A 21171-nucleotide genomic window follows, 5' to 3' on the forward strand; every position below is an offset into this window, starting at 1 on the left:
GGATAATATATTACATGTACATATCACTGTACGTGGTGATAACTAATGATAATGGCATCAGTCAGTACCTTGATGGCGACGGGTCTCTTGGAGCGGCGGTGCAGGCCGCCGTAGACGATGCCGAACTGCCCGGAGCCGAGCACCTCGTCCGGATAGATCTGGTACAGCTGCGCCATGTCGGTGACGCGCTCGTCCGTGCTGCCCTCGCCCTCCGCCTCCGCCAGCGCGCAGCCGCGGGCCTCGGCTATACACGGGAATGACACTTTGCCGATTGTTAATATTGTTGTCACGATTGAATTGATTTAGTATTTTTAGATGAATGCACAATATGTATTCGATGAGTATGGGATGGGCATTAGTATTGTTAATAATAATATACAAAATATATGATTTTGTCATATATCACATGTGATTGATGATGATGATTGCATACAAAAGCAATCGGTTTATGTTTACAGTGAAGAAAATAATCAAATAAACTAAGATTAATCTTTTCTATAGGGCTACCGTTTTTTGGGCACCAGATAGCGCAAAAGTAGCAAGGGGGTTGTTTGCCATTAGATAATTTCCTATTGGACGAAAAGCGAAAGGTTCACACTAGCGCCATCTGGTCAGCAAAAATATAGTAGCCCTCGTTAGTATCGAGTGGTGACTGAGTATTTTGATGAAATGCACAGAACAAACAGCAGCCATAACGTATGACATATGGTCGCGTGTCCCTCACCGGAGTGGTGCGTGACGGGCAGCAGCGCGTGTCGGACGGCGGTCTCCCAGGAGCGCGCGAGGTATGCGCCGAGCCCCGAGTCGGGCGGCGGCGGCGCGGCGCCGGCCCACGCCTCCTCCACGCCCACCAGGTAGTCCACGTTCGCCGTGCGCACCTCGAAGCAGTGCATCACGTCTGCACATACACAAGCCAAACGTTACGGTCTTGTAACTGTAATGTTGTACGTACTATTTTGATTACAATATTATAATGAATAAATTGGGATATTCAGGGTATGATCACTGGGCATACCTGTCCCGGGATGCGGTTGCCTCGCGGTGTCGATAGCCAAGATCTCATTGAGAGGGATCTCCTTATAGTACTTGCTGCCTTGTTCCGATGTGAACAATGTGATCGATTTGCTGTCCAGACGCCAGTAGTGACGTTTCAGCTGCAACACGAAGCGATATATCCCAAAAACCATGAAATAATTAGTTAGTTAAATGTATAAATTGGTAAAATTGGGCCATATACTAACAGTTTTGTCCTTATTCGTGAAGTGTACGAGCCATCCCTCCTTGAGCCATTGTCCGTCCCTCTTCTTGGTGTGTTTGACGGACTGCACGATGCGCATGAGTGGTATGTTGGCGCTGGGCGAGGAGGACGAACTGTAACGTGCACACGAGTCAGATCTACAAGGACGGGAGGTTGCTGACTACTCAAGGGGGGTGCGAGCGTGTGGTGGTGGGGGCAAGTGTTCGGAATTACTTTCACTAGGACGTTGGTGTAGGTTTATTCGTTTTCCGGTTGCTAGTATTGTGTTGAGAAAATAAAATAAAATATACGGTTTAGTATTCAAATAAATACTTTTTCCACGTGTTGTACATTTTTAAAGAAATCAAAATGCAAAGTATTAAAATCAGCAAAGAAATGGGTAGGTGTAATTTGGCTAACTTTTTAACTATTTGTTGTTGAAAATTCTTTATAATAAAGATTTAAAGTTAGCAAACTCTTTACTATAAAAAATTAGGTACCATTTTCGAAAAATGGCGAACTAAGCTCTAATTAACATTGATTTTTGACATTAGTACTATAGATTTGCTGTTAAAAATGAAAATCAATCCAAAGAATTTGGATTAAGATCGGTCATTGAAATTGCAGGGATGATTAAAATCAATCCAAAGAATTTGGATTAAGATCCGTCATTGAAATTGGCAGGGATGATTAAAATCAAAAGCTATTATCTAAATAAAATGATTATCACTTAGGATATAGATAGATAAAGAATATTCACATGTTCAATCAAATTTTAGGAATATTGTGTACTTTGTTGGTTGCCTGTGGTGAGGGTAATTTCGTGCATTGTGTATTTTTATATTATTTCTCATTTTCAAAATTATTTCTTAACTGACTACTTTAACTTAAATGAAAATAACCATAAAAAATTCCTTTGAAAACAAGCGCTTATTCTTGTAGAACAAACGCCGTTAACTAATACTCAGCCAAGCTTGGAAGCAGACATGCAGTTTTAAAAGCCCTATAAATGAAGGCAATAACAGTAAAAGTAATGCGAATTTGTTTTGTTAAAATCAACACACCGCGTTTAGAGTGGCTGGTTAACTTGATGCTGACTGTGCTGAACGTCATAAAATTATCCTGCTTAACGTAAAACTAGGTCGCAAAAGCATCAGTACAGGACACAAGACCACCACCACACGGCGCGAGACGAGCGGCGCTCACCTGCTGGGCCGGCTTCCGGCAGACTGTCGCGCTGGGCTCGTAACCTGTACGGAATCATTTTACCTTTAGTATCTACAATAGCAATAAGTACTATCCACCACTTCTGCATCACTCAACAACAACAATAACTTCAATTTTTGTATCACCAATCTGTATCTGAATTTGTTACAGTGTGTAACCGATTCATAAGGTTACTGATCCTAGAGATTATGACATGTTTTCGATGCTTAGAGCTAGAGCCAAGTTGCTTGCTTATCAGTGCTTTAAAACATATGTTGAGCGGATTGAAGAGGATCTTATGGATAACATAAAAGCTTTTTGGCGCTTAAGAGCAAACGCGTGACCAATAATTCCTAATCGTGTGTTTTATCATGACAAGATCGGTACCTCAGGTAATGACATTGTCAACCTTTATGCAAGTTGCTTTTCTTCATATCTAACAGCCAAGCTATGGAAGACACAAGAAGACGTAAAAACACATAAAATGTGTGCTGCTGCGTTACTCCACTCTATCAGTTTCATAATAAGCCCTATACAATTGCAACGTGTAAACCGACACCAGGACGAGTATTGACACGATAGTAACACAGTACAGAGTGCTCAGTGCGAATTTGTTTTACGTTAAAGCGATCAACACGTAACCGCGTTTAGATCTCTGATTGGCTGGTTAACTTGATGCTGACTGCCAATCAGAGCGCTGAACGTCATAAAATTATCCTGCTTAACGTAAAACTAGGTCGCAATAAGCATCAGTACAGGACACAAGACCACCACCACACGGCGCGAGACGAGCGGCGCTCACCTGCTGGGCCGGCTGGCCGACCGGTCCGGCAGACTGTCGCGCTGCGGCTCGTCGGGCCGGCGCCGGAGCTCCACCTGTACGGAATCATTTTACCTTTAGTATCTACAATAGCAATAAGTACTATCCACCACTTCTGCATCACTCAACAACAACAACTCAAATTTTTGTATGATCAATCTGTAACTGAATTTGTTAGTATGTAACCGATTCATAAGTATCATCAGGTTACTGATAAATATAAAGTGTTACCTCTCCGTCGTCTCCGGTGGCACTCTCGGCGGCCTCATTCCCGCCATCATCCGACTCCTCGTCGGGCAGCCGCGCCGACTCCGACAGCTCGCTGCCCGTGCTGCTGTCCTGGTACTCGCCTGGACAATGCTTACAATATTACCGCCTCCATCTCCGCAATTATATGGTCAACACACATCAAACAATACACAGTACAGGACATGCCTATTCCACTTACATTACTTTGCTACTTACAATTCATTCAATGTAATCAGGTGCAAAACCAGGCGCGGATCCACGGGGTAAAGGGAGATAATGGTACAATAGCGTCCCTTTTCAAAAACACGTTGAATTCAAGTAAAACAATCGTTTATTGATATCGATTAAAACTCGTTTCAGTCCAGAATTTGGTAGTGTCTCTAAAACGCGGACTCGCACTCTCCTGTATAGTGGGCCATAGGCGTATTTACAAACACAAACATCACATAAACATAAAACCCAGCCAGATCAAAATCAGCAATTTGTAAATTACTAAAAGAATTTCTTGTTCGTACATTGTAGACTCATCGGTAGGTTTATTGAGAAATTAATGTCGTTTACTTTATTGTTCTATAAAATGAAGCAAGTGAAATAAGCCAACATTGCCCACACCTCGCATACCAAGTCGTGGATACGTGCCTGTGCTGCAGATATGTAGGTTAGTCTGACGTGACTCACTGTGCTGGTCGCGTATCTCGCCGCCGCAGTCCTTGGGGATGAAGGGGATACACTTGCGGTGCGCGTTGTAGTGGCAGTCCTTGCACTGCAGGCCCTGCTTGAACAGGCCGCGCAGCAGCTTCTTGCAGTGGCGGCACACGGTGGGCCGCGTGTACGAGTGCACCTCGAACGTGTGGGGGATGGCCGCGCCGCCCCCGCCCCCGCCGCTCCAGCCGCCCACTGAGCCCGCGCGAGACGGCGACCGCGACGCTTTGCCCAACTGTTCGAGTGCCCAGATACTCTTTACATTTTTTTCATTATTTTATTGTCATTTTAATATAGGCACATTATTTCATATTTAGATTCATACAACACCTACTAGTTATTCAATTTAATTGTGTAGCATACGTCTGTCAAAAGTTTAATTTGTTATACCTAGATTGCAATTTTCTTTTTTCTGTTAAAATTATTTATTTAACTTTTAGTTTAACTATGACATGATAGAACTTGGTAATAGATACTACTTGGCACTACTTGGTAGATAATACATAGTATATAGAGGTTACACAAGCTAATTTCAAGCACAAAAGCATGCTTCAATTAGGAGCATGTGTGTTGAGATATTGCTCAAAATTAGCATGCTTACTTAGGGCATGCTTTTTTTTTGTGGGGGGAAATCATCCAATGACTTTTCCCGCCTTGGGCAAGGTGAGAGGGAGTGTCAGACTCTTACTGACTAAAAACCACCCCGTTCCTTCTCCTGCTTTTCGACCCGGAGCCCCGGTAAACCCGCTAGGTACTTAGGGCATGCTTGGGAGTCGACAGGCATTCGATTTTTTTATAATTTTGAGCACGTTCAATCGCACGCCTTTTAGTATACTACGTTAGAACATACAATACCTTAAGATTCTCTGGTACGGAGTTTATTTTTGCGAAGCGAGCGTTTTGATTTTTTTTCTTTGTGTGTTTTTTTATTTTTAACACGGAGGTCATCTCGTTTACTTTTTGCTACTTATATTTTTATAAGCATTAAGATTCAAGTTTCGGAAACAAAGATATGATAGATTATCTCTGAAATGTTTTTAATTTAAATGACTTAACATGTTGAATACGAACAGGACATGGTTTTTATATTAGGATTTCTGCATGCTGTGAAAATTGTTGTAATAGATTCCGGTGTCAACTTGATACAAGCATAATGTAATTAGACTTTTTCATTTGTATAGATTAATAGAAAAATTATAGCTTCTGTGCCTAAGGTTATGGCACATGTCCAATTTTTTAATAACATTTTATTATTTTTGTAATTTTTATCATTGGCAAATAATCTACTTCCTTTTTATAGACTGGATGATGGGTAACATGGGAATAAAAAATAAAACCAAAACAAATTAAATTAAAATATTTATTTTAAAACAAAAATATTTTTCCACAAATGCTACCCACCACCCGAGTCGTGTTAGTTTTACAAGCTAACGTGTAAAGTAAACAATACTTGTGTAGCATACTACTTCTAATCTTATAGTTACAATACTAGTGGTATAGAGGTACGTACAATTTTCAGTTGATTTACTAAAGAATGTACGTTTTTTAATCTTCACAACTGTTGCATTTCACTTTTGGAAACATAACTTTTATATAATTTTCAAGACAATAGTCAGTATAAAATCCATATAAAATATATCGAAATGTTTTTGACAAAAATCACATCTTTCGTCGTTTGTGTAAACCTTTAACAATAAAATATTTAAATACTCATTTCTGGAATGTCAATTATCTTAAAACTAATAAAAAAATTACAAAAATAGCAAAAATATGAGATTCGTTAGCATTACATTTTAAGCTTATTCTTTAAGTTTTAGTACCTATAATAATTGTGTTTTATTTTTAATACATGTACAACATAAGGACGGAATTCGTTACAGTGTGTAAATTCATTATTCATTATATTCTTAAAATCGTTTTTTTTCATATATATTAAAGATTTCCATCTCCTCAGCCCATTGTATAATGAAATAAGAAAAATTTAGAGATTTTGAAAAACGTTTGAGATTTTTCTCCTCTCTTGCATTTTATTATTAATAATCTTGTTTTAAAATTAAATTGTTAGACACGAAACTTTGTCCCAGGATATAAACAGCGGAATCAAATGATGAAAATAACCAAATATGAAGTGTATTCTATCATTTGTTAGGAATGTGAAGGTATTTCGGGACGTGTGATGCTTCAGATTCACGATTGATTTCAGATACTGGTCAATTGAAGTTGGCCATAAAGAGGAAGCCTCAAGGTAGAGGTTGAAAAGTTGAAATAATTCATTTTGTGGGTTTATGGAGAGACGTTGGCAACAGAAATGTGAATTACGTGACTGATATTGCATAAAATATTTGGTGAATATAACTTTAATGGTGAAAGGTGAAAATTACTAAAAAAAGCTTATTGCACCTTCCTAAAGTAATATTGGATAGCGGCAGGCAGAAGAAGAATAGCTACTATTACAAATTACCATGTGTTTTGCAACGTGTCGAATACTGTAATAACGAACAATGCAAGAGATTTCAAGTATCTGACAGTGCTAGGAGTCTTTGTCAGTGACGAGCCTGGCGAGGCGCCTTACCAGGGAGTCGTCGTGCGAGGCGTGGCTGTGCGTGGAGGCGCGGCTGGGGCTGCGGCCGCCGCCCGACACGCGGCGCGCGCCCGCGCTGCCCACGCTGCCCGCGCCCGCAGACACCGGGCACGTGCAGTTCGACGGCACCTTCACGGCACAACGCTTGTGGTAGTTTAGCCCGCACCCTGCAGCAAACATATCGCAAGGGTAAAAAAAGGTCGGACGCCAAAAATACAAATTAACAACAATGAAGTATTGCCTAATAAAATATTAATGGGCAATACTTCATTATGCGCTCAAACTTACCTTCACACTTAAGTCCCTGTCTCACCAAACCGAAGAGCATCTCGCCGCAGAAATCACAGAAAGTAGGTGCCTTGTACGAATGTACGGAGAGTGCGTGAGGTCGCGGCGCAGGCGCAACTTCTGCACCGCCATCGCAAAGCAACGCTGTAAAAAAATGAAATTAATAAGCTGTTCTTTGAACACCAAATGACAATCAAACAGTTGTCATTTGATAAAAGTAAGCTTAGAAAAGCTCTTTTTTTACTGACATCCATACTCACGGTTGGCAGTGAGTACGATCTCGACGAGGGTCTCGTCAGTGACGTCAGATGCGGAGTTGATGAGCTGCAGCACGTTGGGTGAGCAGTAGTCGTGGCGGAACAGGAGGATGCGGTCCGACAGCCGGTTCAGCCCGTTGTCTGGTATCTGTTAGCGTAACATGTTAATATACTTTACAATTCAAAAAAATATTTTATTTGTATACCAGCACTTTTTCAGATTTTCAGTATGCTCATGCAGTGAGGACCTTGTTAGATTAAAGGGTACCTTGGGTTCTATTCTACCATTTGTGTTGGCGTTGCAGTCTTTGCGTCTCACATAGATACATAATTATAATCTATGTACAATTACTGTATGGAAAAATGTATCAGAGAAATTGTATCTTTAAAAGTGTGTGTCTTTAAAAGAGTGGAGTTTTTGCTCGTTTTTATCCATTCGAAGTTATACTTTGAAACGAAAACCTTGCTTTTTTTTTTAAATTATCTATTTATGGTTTAATAGGAATAAATGCTTTGACTTTGACTTCTGCAAGCCAGGATATAAAGTCGTGTAGGTGCCTACCTTATCATGAACGAATTTGACGGCGAGATCCTTGAGGTGTGCGAGTGTGAGCAGGTGCGCCGGCGCCGCCACCGCGTCCCGCACCACGCCCAGTTGGAACAGGAACGTCACGTCGTCCTCCATGACGCACCGCAATGCTGTAATAACAGATCACCTTGTTAGGTACATCTCATTGACGAAAAATCTGCGAAATGATCTTAAGTATCAGCAGCAACTTTGGGCTTCAATCACATTATAGAAGGTGATGTTTGTGATTGAGTAGTTCAGTTGCAGTTTTTAATTTTTGTTATCTCGTTGCCAATATTGATATTTTACACCGGGGAAGTACCTGCAGAGGACACCGCGCGGGTGTCTATAGATCCACACATAAGCGCCAATGCCAGGAGCTATCACTTGTTGTAGCCCAAACAATAACTACGCGAAACATTCGCAAATATTTCATTTTCCTCGAGTTATCTCATTTTATCACTAACGAAAATATTTTCGGTTATTATATTTGTATGAACCGGGCGTTTAGCAGGCGCCCTTGACATTGTGCGGAGAAATTGGGACATTGTTGCATTTCGTTATGACATTGATAATACCTTCATGATACATAGATACGTAGGTGGGTACCTAATTACGATTATTTATGTTTAAAATCGTATAATTTAAACTTAAATCTACATACATACATACTAACTTCACGCCTGTTTCCCATAGGGCTAGCAAAGACAATGAACCGCCAATTGCTACGAATCTTAGATACTTCTTTCGATTCATCCACACTTTTCTTATATCAGTCTTTTCATGCATGCGCGTCGGTAAAGGTTACTTTTAATTTGGCCCGTCGTCATCGTACATCGTCTTTCAAGCTACACTTTTCTCTAATAACACTATTTTTCGTTCAATTATACTTCACCCATACTTCTCAGGTCTCTCATTTCCACCTCATCAATTCTGTAGGGCTACTCCGGTTCTCGAATGTGAAGTTTCGTTCAATCTTTGGCTGAAGGTTTTATTGATTTACTAATAAAATTACTTAAAATAACGTTTTATTTTTAATTTCAAATCAAAACCTATTTGTTTATTTCATTCGGTTATTTTTGTTAACGAAAGTTCGCAAGTTCTTATATACCCATGATTAACTACCATACATAAGCGTACGTAATGACTACCGCATTTAAATCTATTAAATATAAAAAAGTTAGACTAACAAATTATATTTCAATTAGATATTTAAGTGGAAAAATAGGTCCTTTTCAAAAATAGGCGCTTTGTGAATATTTTAGAGGACCTAATTGACCAATTATGTATGTATTTAATTACCTAATCCCTCTGTGCAGATTTCTTTACAGTTTTAAATATACTGGTCCAGCATAAAGTTCGTATCTAAGTGATAAAATATATAATTATTATATGGCAGCTGCATTTAATATTTACCTATCTTTTAGTATTTATTGTTATAGCAACAATTATAGAAATAAATGTGTGAATTGCAACTACTCAGCTATCACAGTTCACAAGATACAGGCGGTAACAGACACGGAATTTTTGTAATAATGTCTCGGAGTTTTACACTTTAAGTACGAAACCCTAAAAATGTAAAATGTATATTTATTGTGCAGTTCTTGCAATTGTCCCCACCTCGTCTGTCTGCTGTTAGATTAGCATATTAAATGAGAAACACGCTTAGCTGTGGCTTCGGATTTATTTGGCTTCGTCTGGTTTACGGCGAAACTTGAGATCTTGAGAGAATATGACTAATGTGAATTGCTATCACATTTCGTCTGCCTCTACTACTATAATGATTTCAAATTTTAAGAAAAGAACTAATAGTGAATAAAGACATAAGTAATAATTAATATCATACGACAATTTATTTTGCTGACCGCGCCCCATACTTCTGAAAGGCACTGACAGGGACATTGCACATAACGACTTTCGTAGCTTACACGTGGCAGGTTGTAGCCCTGAACTTGACTCAAACGGAAGACCAGATGATAAGGAGTTGCCAACGACAACGCGTAAACAAATCTTACGAGTCGGGTAATAGACTTGTACGAGCATGTTGTAAGGAAGATCATAATAATGATAACCTGAACCTAGGTAGGAACTCACGTCACACGGGTGCATAGTTTTAGTCTATAGAATATTTAATTCGTGCTACTATGCTGGAAAAGTCTCAGCATAATTAACGACATATAAGAGATACCGTCCTAGTGAAAGCATGCGCTTCATATCTTGTATATACGTTACATTTTGACCTTGCAATGTTAACAATTATTTATAATCTCGATATTTGTTATTGTGTTATTTATACCTTGTAGGTTTACTGGTCGAGACCGTACTGAGCACTAGGTTTAGACTTTGTGCTCTGAGTTAGCGATTTGCAATAAACGTCACATTATCATAAAGGTAAACTTTGAACTATTAAATAGTTACCCACTTATCAATTAGATATCCAGATTCTAATATAATAGTTACAAACGGTACTAGCTAGGTAAATTAGTAGTTCTCTTTAAAAATTAATTAATCAACGGAAAATTACTTAATTTCTATAATTTTATTACTTCTACGTCAGGTCACGGTTGATTCAGGACCGCACAAACACGGGTTCGAGGCTCGTGCATGTCTCTGCGTCAGTACTAGACATTGTTTTCGAGATCTATTGTTTGTTGAGTGAGCACAAGTTTAAGATGGAACTAGTCATAAACTGCTGTTGCAGCGATCGTAAGTAACATTGTAACGTAAATAATTGTAAGTAGGGGTGTTCATTATTTCCACAAACATATTTTTTTACTTTATTAATTTTGCTACCTACCACTGCTTAATACATTATGATTAAAAATGTTGAAGTTTCTTTGAAGTTACTGCTAAATCGTTAATTAATTTTGTCTACAGAAAAAGTGGGGAGTTAAACAACTTTTTTGAAATATGATTTAACGGGGTTAAAATAATAAGGCTTTGTTGGTGCATGACGGTGATAGTGTCAAAATTTATTGAAAGGAAAATAAAAATGTCTTTACATATTACGAAGATGTGGCAAACGTTTGTATTTTATAGGAAATCATTGAAGTTTTATGTTGTTTACAGCAACAAAGGGAGAAGTGGCAGCGGACCGCGTCGCGTGTCATCGCAAGGCTCTGATGTGAGTCGACCCACGATAAACCTTATGTTATTATACTTACTGTATTACGTAAAGAGGTGCATACTTACTCAACATAGTTACATATACGTTCGTACGACGCTTGCATCGAAAGCGGCACGTGGCGCGGATCGTGGCGGGCTCTAGCCAATGTCATCAGATCTATCTAAATATCGCCGTCAGTAAATATGGAATGAGTGACTGGACTTTTCCTAAATAACTAATTAGGTTCTGAGGGCGACTTAACAGGTTTTTTTACATGCAAGTGGCACGTCTGGTGTTAATAACGTAGCTACTTACTTCTTTCGTTTCTTCTTACCACCACGAAAAAGTAAGTGTAATTACACATGTATTTTTGAAATCTTTAATACACAACGTATTTTATAGCTAGAGAATTATATACTATATACCATATTCTTTACTTATAAAAATAGATTTACTAATCATGGTAACAATATAGGAAATATTTCAAAACAAATCATTGATAACGTTTGTTTTGTTTGTCCTCTCAATTAAATTTAGCACCACGCGCGTTTGCCGGCTGATAGCTGCGCCGGCGCCCGGCGAAGTAGCCGGGAAACACATTGACCCAGCCCAGTGGTTTATAGTGTTGACAAACAATAATAACACGTTTTTTATTTCCCGACAGGAGAGGCAGTAATGAGTATCATTATGATTTGGACAAACAATGCAATAATAACAAGGCTTCGATTAGTAAGACGTTGCTGATTGACGTACACATTTAGTTAAGGCTTGTGCCAGTGCAGCAGAAACTGTGATTACAAAGTAGGTACTTTATTAATTGATAACTGCTACAAAGTATTAAATAATGATATTACGCCTACTGCGGATTTACTGGAGCGTAACAAATTAGGTTCTATTTGATTGATAGTGTTTACACTATGCACTATGTAAGCCTTGCTACAAAGCTGTTGTTAGCCAACTTACTAAAAGAGCTTTCAAAAAGCACTACTTATTGATTTTGTAGTTGGATTATTGCACCATTGTTTTATGTAATATGTTTTCTGATGACTTGAGTAGCATAGGTAATGGTGGAAAGATAAATGTGTCTACTGGCTACAATAGATAGTTAAATAGTAATCACCATAGTTTATGGTAACTAGCCATTCATTCTTACATATTATGTATGTACGTCAGTTACATTTACGTCAGATATAAATAAGTATAGGTACATACCTAATAGGCACTATTCCCTTCAACCCAGTGCCTCGTAATAATTGCACGATAACATGAAGAGTGTCAGCAGCGCGTGTAGTGCTACGGTCACGGTAGGAAAGTGTTCAATATTTTACACAGAATGTTGATACATTCTGTCACTGAACTTTTTAGTCAGACTTATTCTGAAAAACACGCGTATCTATACTTTTGGAAACTGTTCCCCAACCAAAGTGCTCAGTTTTTGATATATTTTTATTTACTTAGTTGATATTTTGAATTCCAATGTATTGTAAAAAGTATCGCAAAACTTGCGACAAAAAAAATTTCAGACAAGCGAAAAGTAGTATTTTTCTACATTAGTCAATTCGCAGTGACGGCGACATATCCTTGAAGATATTATGAATACAGCATAATAGTAATAATAGTTTCATTGCACGCGTCCGAGATAACTATTGTTTGAAGTAATTGCCACTCGTTGCTATATTCGTCTGTTTTTGTTTTGATACATGCTGACCATGTGCAAGCAATTAAATAGAATGCTTATATCTAATTATATGCGCGTAACAACAGTATCTGCTGGACATAATTGATACTGCGGGGTTCTGACCTTTGCAGGCGATTATATCCTTTGCTTCCTGCGAACATTTGTTTTCGCATTCGATTTAGATCTCTTCACATTGCATAATAAAGCAATTGATTATATTTTAATTCAGTTTACCGATATTATAAAAAGCTTCAGAGAAAGCACAATATTTGTTAAGTTATTACTTTACTGAATGCTTGATTAGTGGAATTTTACATATCGATGTAGTTTAAGTTTTCGATGTGATTGTTGATATAACCCACTTGATAAGATTCGATGGCATCGCTTCGCTTCATCTGGAGCTCATTGACCACAGGTTAAGGGCGTAGCAACAATAATATTGTTTTATGTACTATTCTACTTATATATAATGTACTATGATGATGTGTCTACTATTGGAAAACATAATAATTCAGTACTAGCATTCATCTTATCTCTCTCATAATACACATGACAGTATTGAATGGTAATCATGCATTTACACATCAGTGATCTTTGAAAAGTTGAAGCTATATGTGGAAAACTGATTCATTAGATTCAGATTAACATGATCTGAGCACGTATCGTGTAAACAGGTCGAAGTTTGTTCCTGGCAAGTAAGATGTAGATCAAGTCAGTTCCAGTAATCCTAGATTGACAATAATGTATGTTACGTAAGCAGTCAGTTGTGATTGTTTGTCGGACACAACTGTCAGACGCAGGGAGTTACGTAACGACCCCTACCGACGGTGGTGTTTATTGATGCACTGCCCTGCAGCCTCTGAACTAATACTTTTTATTTTTAAAGTATTTACCAATCCAAACACAATTTCTTTTATTACTTGATGAATAAGGAATAGCATCGGCCTTTCTTGGAACCTTGAAAATGAAAAATGCTTTACCGACATAACTAAAAGGATTTTCTCAGCAGTAAATTGCTGCAAGATGAGAGGAACTATCATATGGCTCTGCAGGGTTCATGGTGACTGTTCCAGTAGCACTATTTAATTGTTGATACTTGTTGTTGTTAATGTTGCTCAAGTACAAGGTGCAGTGCAACCTGTGCAGCTACGCCGACAAGGCCAAGGACAACTCTTTGTTCAGACACACCTCGCACGCGTGACAACAGGCTGGCATACAATAAACTTGTCAACCTGTCACATGCTGGTCTCAGGCCATTTGTCTTGTGTTCCATGATCTGGTTTTAGTGTTATGTAATATAACATCAAGCTAGTCATTGTTGAGGTTTACTTGTTTAACGTAATATCCACTTCTTGCAAATTACTCCCATAGAATACCTTCCTTTCCTTGCCTGCACTTAATAAACGCAGTGCGTAGTCTCATTTATAATATTAAAACGATCAGCTAGTTTCGGTTGGCATCTCGGCTGGCTTATGTGGTTCGCAATAACCACACACGTAAACACACCACTAGTAAATATTTCTTATGCGATTCACATGGTCACGTGGGGTGAATGAACTTCTAACTAAAATTTCTAGGAAAGAAACTGTTATTTCAGTTTTCGGTTAAAGTTCAGACAGTTATAGTCGGCACAATTGAAGAGGTCAACTTTGATGTTTGTCAGTCCATGTACCGCTATGACTTGTTATGAACGTCCTGAAGCGTCAACGTAAAAATCTAATTCAATATTAATATATTACTCATTAAAGGAATTATTCAAAGAATAAAATTATTAAGACGCCGCCGCTCGTACAATATCAAACCTTCAGGTTGGCTACCGTAGTGATGTTACGTGTCAGTTGTCCGATTTCAGATCTGTCGTCATTGTAGATTCTTAAAAATCGTAATATGATATATTGAAAAATGGAATATCAAAATCGACTCATATATTTTTTGGTTTTATTTAATGTACGATCGACTCGGTCATAAACAGCAACCGATGTTATTTACCTCTCTCTACAATTGGCAAGTGTCAGAGTTGGATTTTAGATTGTGCGGACTATAGTTGCATATGTATCATGTTATTATTATAGTCTGGGTTCAGGCGCAGCGTACGCTGTAGACTTTCAATATTGCAAGCTTCCCAAGGGACCTTTCACGAAAATAAGATATACTTCTAGTAAATGTCTATTAACTACCGAATGAGTTGCTAAGAAATATTGAATGGCAAGTTTCATTTATTTACTTCACGTACACAAAATGTTACATTAGTGAACTTAATTAAGGTACACTAACTGACTTTATTGAAGTAGGCAAACTGCACATATAAATCATTCCCTATTTTGTTAACGCTTAATTTCAGAAATGCTAGCCTGATCTTTGATCCTTAATATAGTTGAAACACTGTTTATGTTAGAATCGCGTCTGTTATGTAAAAACTTATCACAAGCGCCTGCGCGTCCCGCCAACAGGTCGAGACAAAACAAAATGCCAATCTTGAAGAAGCGTCGCGTGTTCTACGTTCCCACCATTGAAGCAGTACGTGCGCGAGTTATGATAACAGTTGTGGCCGTGTTGTGTCTGCCGCCGCTCCGCGCTGCACTGGTTCACGACCTGGTGCCGCGTCGTGTCCGCCGCCCAGCGCCCGCTGCCACGTGTACTCCTCCCAGATAACCTACTTCTGAGCTTTTATCTGAAAGTTCTTTGTTTCACGTTATCTTCCCCATTCGATATTACGATAATCGTTCGATATTTTCTCATAACTTCTTCCAACTGACAGTCGGCCATTATTCTCAAAGCACCACTTGGAACGATTACCATCCATCAGTTCCCTGAAGTCTCCCACACAAGCGCATACAGTGCAAGCTGCGCATACTGCCTGCCACGTGACGGGGTCGCACTGTTGTTTATTGCACTTTTTGTTAATAAGACACCTTAATTAAGCATTAACTTGACCTGACCTTGTGATAAGCTATAATTGACATTAAGAGGGGAGATAGTGACTATTAGAAATGTCATTAGTTTCATGAAACATTACTCATTAGACAGGCACGATCACCTCATTACAGGCTCGGCCTAATGATGATTTATCTATACAGGGTGACTTTGAATTCGACGTATTCCTCTCGGGAGGTGATAATACAGCTAATTTCCTACAAAATTAGCCCCGAGGTCCTTGGGCGGAAAGTGGCTAGTTTCTGAGATATTCAACATTTTTGGTTTTGGTAAAAAAATCCCGAATTGATTACAAAACATCAATAAATAAAAAAATACTGGTTGGATTTTAGTAGTTTTAGTTTTAATCAGTTGCCAATACATCAGTTATCATTTATAAATACTAATAATGGCACAAATATCATTCGTTTTAAAATAGCAAGTAATTTCCTATCAAATTTTGTTTTATGTCACTAATTTGGTCGATAGAAAACTGGATTTATTTCAAAAAATATATATGACACTAAGCGTATAAACTATTAGAAAAACTTCCTTGGTTTATTAGCTATCCAGAAACATAAAATTATTGACAACATTCTCAAAAATAAATGAATTAATTGATGATAAGTAGAGTGTAAAGAGAAAAGGGCAATTTCAAAAACATCTTTATTTGCAAAAATTTGTTCAAAGTAACCTTCCCTACGACGAATACATGCCCGAACACGCTCGAATATGAGTCTAATTTCGTCATTATCTTCAAATACGTTTTGGAGAAGAATTTCGATACACGGCCTATTCCGTCTGTATAAATAAGGGACTTTATGTAAAAATCAACCGGCGTTAGGTTCTGGTCACTGTGCTTGCCATGTAGTCATGTAGTGGGACCGCCCTGTCAATATAACACGTGGGAACCGAGACATCCTATCATTGCCGCACAGTAGTTCGATAGTGCTCTGATCAAACTATCACAATATCCATTATTATCCCCAAAAATATTTACACCTAGCTAAGTAGCACTACAATATATGGTGAGCACTAAAGCTAGTCGTGTATTAATGCTTTTTCTACAAGAAGGTATGGTCATTTTAAGTCAGTTTGCCGTAAATTACATAACTGATACACGAGGTGATAATTGGCGCTAAGTTGCGAGGTAGTTAAATAAGCACTTGTATGCAATTATAGGTATGTAGTAACTTCTAAGACAATACAATAACAGACAGTACAATGTGTATCTACATTGATTGGCTGATAGCACGATAGCATTGTTGATCTAATCTGTATTATTATGTAAATCAAAATAACTTGAATTGGCGCTAAGGTGGAAGTCCGTATGTAGTAACTTCTAAGACAATACAATAACAGACAGTAGCTAGTTGATTGGCTGATGTAGCATTGTTGATCTAATCTGTATTATTATGTAAATCAAAATAACTTGAATTGGAAGTCCGTACTAGGTAGCGGTGTAATAAATGCAAACGTGGGTAACTAGAGTTTTTGTGTGAAGCTAGTGTTTGTGGGGAATATATTCGGAGCCACGTTGTCTACGGCGTTTTAAGTTATAGTGCTCAGGCGCAGGCAAGTGTTTCCGCATCGCAACGTGTGGTCGCAGCGTCCAGGTCAGCTGCGGTACATTATCGCAGCACGTTATCACGAGCGCGGTATTTTTGCAACGCTTAATTAGTCTTATCATTACTATCTAGCATTTGTGCAACGCTTGTTGGTAAACTATTTGAGAGATATAAAAATTAAAATGATAACAGAATAGCCAGAAATTCGATTTTTATGAGAGGAAAACTTTGAAAGATATCGTCATTGTATTCCTTGCACTCAACAAACAACTGATTTACTTGATAACGATTCTGTAGGCTTTTAGTTTTAATATATAGAGTCGGTGTTTGGAGTATTTTCTACAAGCTCGATCATTTTTTTAAAAGGTTTCGGTCACATCACGTTACATATTGAATAACGGAGTGATTGCAATGAAATCATGTCCCCATAGGAACAAATAATACTAATATGTGAGGTTAAACAAATGGTCATTATGCACAGATAACTTTAAATAATAATTACACTCGTAACTGACATTAACTGTGCGCTCTCCAAGGCCAGGACATCCACGTGTGAATCACTCCGACACGTGTATGAAATGCCAACTTTTTATCTAAATTCGCATCAAATATCATCCTGAACCGAAACATTGTTGACTTACTGACTCCATTGACCGACCGATAAAAACAGCTTCTTTCTACTACATCATTTTCAACTTAAACGTGAAGCAGTAAGGTTCGAAGTCGTTTTTGCCTTCAGTTTACAGGTTTGTATTTATACATTGATTTCACGCATTTTAATCTTTAAGTTGAGAAAGTGATTATGTGGCTTTAGTTCAACCTGGAGTGATATCACTTCTTGGAATAAAGAAAGATTAATGTTGGCTAAGTATTAGGTATTTGACCTATATTTAACAGATTGTGCCCTAGAAATCTAAAGGCAAACTGTTAGGTGATCATCATCAACAGCACGTGACTGTCCACTTCTGGACTATGAGTCTCCCATAAAAGGGTTTTGATAATCTCCACAGAGATCGCAGTTTTTAAGAGTTCATATATCAGAGGGCGCTGGGTCAGTTAAATGTCCCTTCGTCGACTCGCACGACAACCGCGGGAGAAGCAGGAGTGGCAACAAATGTAACCTATAGTGGCTATAGTGCTGTCACCGCGCGGTATATTACTTGCAGATTTATGAAAATGTGTTTGAAAGCAAACTCCTGACAAGAACAACATTCCGTCCACATTAGTCCCGAGTCCGTTTTACATTGATGTCGTGTGTGAAAGATTCCCAATCTTGCAGATTATCGCAGATGTCCTTGGGTTACATAAGAGTTCCGGGATTACTAGCGGTATTTACAAAGACGAGTGCGATCTGTTTCGGTTAAGTTATCAAGTGCATCTTATGTCATATCTGCGTGCTGCGTCACTGCTATGGTCAAGGTAACTTGGCACGCAGTAACCCGCTTTTTTTACTTCTACGGACAAGTGATAATAATTGTTGTGGGACTTTTTTAATGCTCTAATTCTTTCAAGGAAACATTCTTCTTGTTTTTCATGTGATTAACATTTAATTGCTGATTGATATTCATTAAATTCTGTAGTTTTTTTGGGTGATAAATATGCATAATGTGTCTGCAGATTTGTTACAAAACACTGTACATTTTAGTGCGCACACTACTTGTACTAAGCGCAAAAATCCTCGAGGTAACATACATATTTTAACATACATACTAAGTTTGTTAAATTTATTTATGAAATTAGTAATTAATTAATTGCACATGAATGTCCCTGAGTTATTTACACAAAAAGACGCACAGCTGTACTATGTAACTTACAGGATACCTACGTACATATAAACTATACGTTTATTTACAGTCATCTCACAACAATGTACTTATCGAATTAGTGGCGGGTACATTATAAATCACACGATGATAAACCTGTTGGTATTCCAGTTCCCTTCAATACAGGCTGTGCGCCGTGACTCATGTCCCTGAGGGATGTAAGGGTCAGCCAACGAGCTGACTGACCCACTTGCTCTTACACGCGCCGAGTGATAACACAATGGACCAGCTATGTTTTTTCAGGTCATTAGGTAATTGATTACTGTTTATTGACATTTTGTTGTTCTGTTTGTTTATTTGTGTACATTATACGATTTGTGTTATTCTTTACTGTGTCAAGTACATAATGATAATTTTGGTTTATTTTTAGTAATGTTGGTAGAGTGAAGACATCGTAGGCTATTAATAACTGACGCGTACTTTGTGTTTGTGATGTTCGCGGCAAATGACTGTTGGTGAGGTCGGCGTAGGGAGCAACATTACCTGCAACAAAAAATAACATATTAACCAATTTATTTATACTAAGAATATTTAAGACTAGCTGATGTGCACGGCTACGCTCGCGTAGATTACGGGCTTTGTGTGTGACTAGTATCGAAACAAATACTTTTTTCTAGAAGAAAAGTAGCGTAATTTACTCGTTACATCAGCGACCTGTTAGTAAAAGTCCCGTCAAAATCGGCCTAAACAAGCAAACAGACAGATAGTAAAAATTAAAAAATATATATTTTGCTGTATGTGTCGTATGTACATTCAGATGCATTCTAATTTTATTTATTTGTATAGATTAACATTGTTAGATGTTCTGGTAAGTTCAATATTAAAGGATGTATTTGTTCCTCGAAATAAATATGCAAGGAGTGATTAGTAATAAAACGCACATAAATGTCAACAGGTGTAGTTGAGCGGCGAGTGTAGTCGCAGAACGAAACACATTCAATTTGTATGTAAACACGATCGCAATAGGATATCTAGTTTTATTCACACGATAAAACACATTTCCTTGTTATTTATGTCAATGACCTGTTCGCGAAACAAGTTCGGTATAAAAAAAGAATCGAATGTGTTACTTTACGTAGCCGGAATTTGTTTGTTATATCAAGTAGAAGAACATGTGAATACATTTAGAGCTGTCGTGCAAGGTCACATCACATCATGGTATTTGCTTAATTGGTAGGCTCTCATTTGGCAGGTATTCGTGGTGTGATAAGGGGCGAGCATGGGATGTCACTACCACGCAGTCATGAGCCAGGCAAAGATGTCTAAGTGTATGAACACAAATATGTGCCGTGGGAACTCGGTGTGAACGAAAATTCGGTATGAATTGTATTCAAATAATGTACTATACCTGCACAAACTCAAGCATCTGTGCAATGGAGGTAAGGCATTTAGACTTATGTATTATGTATTATACAGAATAAGAACGGAGTATTTAGTTGCCGGCCAGTGATTCACTAGATCAGTTAAGATCACGTTGTAACAATCAGAATAGACAATGAATCTTTGTAACGAGCCGGTCCACTAGTTCAGTGTAACTGTCCATCGGCAACAACAGCTCCTTGTTTACCCTCACTTCACATAAAACTACATCGATTACTTTAATGTGCCAACTACATTAACGGCGGACTTTGCTTTATTATTATGTTACATCCTCGTGGTAGTAGTTAATTTCAAAATAATTATGTAGATGAGACTATAAAAATAATAGCAGCATGTATTTGATGGCTTAGAGAAGTCATGCTCACTCAAAGGTCTCATTGCTGGTGTACATGTCATGTTCGTGAACGGGCGCCGCCAAATGGGACTAGTCATAATTCTTATAATTCATCATTATGAATTTGGGACAATCCATTGGGACATCCCATTTGGGACAATAAAATTAATGCAGTCAGCTCCAGACTGCATTAATTTTATTGTCCTCAAGGTTATTTTCTTTTTCTCTTTGATTGAATGAAACACCAATGTGTTACATTGTTCTCAGATAGTTGAAGCAATTAGAACAATGTGAACTTGATTGAAAAATAGTAACCTATGGAGTTTCTTGCTTGATTTTCTCCATAGGAATCCACACTTTGAGACAAGTAAATAGCTTTACTAGAAGACTAACTGACAGACAGAGATTTATGATAAAAAATGCCCTCCTGGTGTATTTGAAATAAACTACACATCAATAAC

The 21171-nt window shown here is 38.1% G+C and overlaps 1 protein-coding gene across 9 annotated transcripts in view; it reads right to left on the minus strand.

Moving 5' to 3' along the window:
- Positions 1-21171, minus strand: part of LOC118275672 (serine/threonine-protein kinase D1) — a 95606-nt gene that overhangs the window by 5857 nt on the left and 68578 nt on the right. Inside the window, exons 2-12 of one of the 9 annotated variants that reach the window (XM_035593731.2) lie at positions 7903-8039; positions 7332-7488; positions 7084-7227; positions 6787-6962; positions 4152-4449; positions 3495-3613; positions 3246-3319; positions 1242-1353; positions 1016-1154; positions 725-898; positions 69-262 (exon numbers count right to left, since the gene is read on the minus strand). In XM_035593731.2, coding sequence (XP_035449624.2) covers positions 69-262; positions 725-898; positions 1016-1154; positions 1242-1353; positions 3246-3319; positions 3495-3613; positions 4152-4449; positions 6787-6962; positions 7084-7227; positions 7332-7488; positions 7903-8025 — 1710 coding nt within the window. In that variant the 5' untranslated portion in view covers positions 8026-8039. Of the gene's footprint in view, positions 1-68; positions 263-724; positions 899-1015; positions 1155-1241; positions 1396-3245; positions 3320-3494; positions 3614-4151; positions 4450-6786; positions 6963-7083; positions 7228-7331; positions 7489-7902; positions 8040-21171 lie in introns of all 9 variants that reach the window. The other 8 variants (XM_035593729.2, XM_035593728.2, XM_035593726.2 and 5 more) reach the window with 8 other exon arrangements.

This window comes from Spodoptera frugiperda, chromosome 8 (genome assembly GCF_023101765.2).
Source record: "Spodoptera frugiperda isolate SF20-4 chromosome 8, AGI-APGP_CSIRO_Sfru_2.0, whole genome shotgun sequence".
In the NCBI taxonomy this organism is placed as follows: Eukaryota; Metazoa; Arthropoda; class Insecta; order Lepidoptera; family Noctuidae; genus Spodoptera; species Spodoptera frugiperda.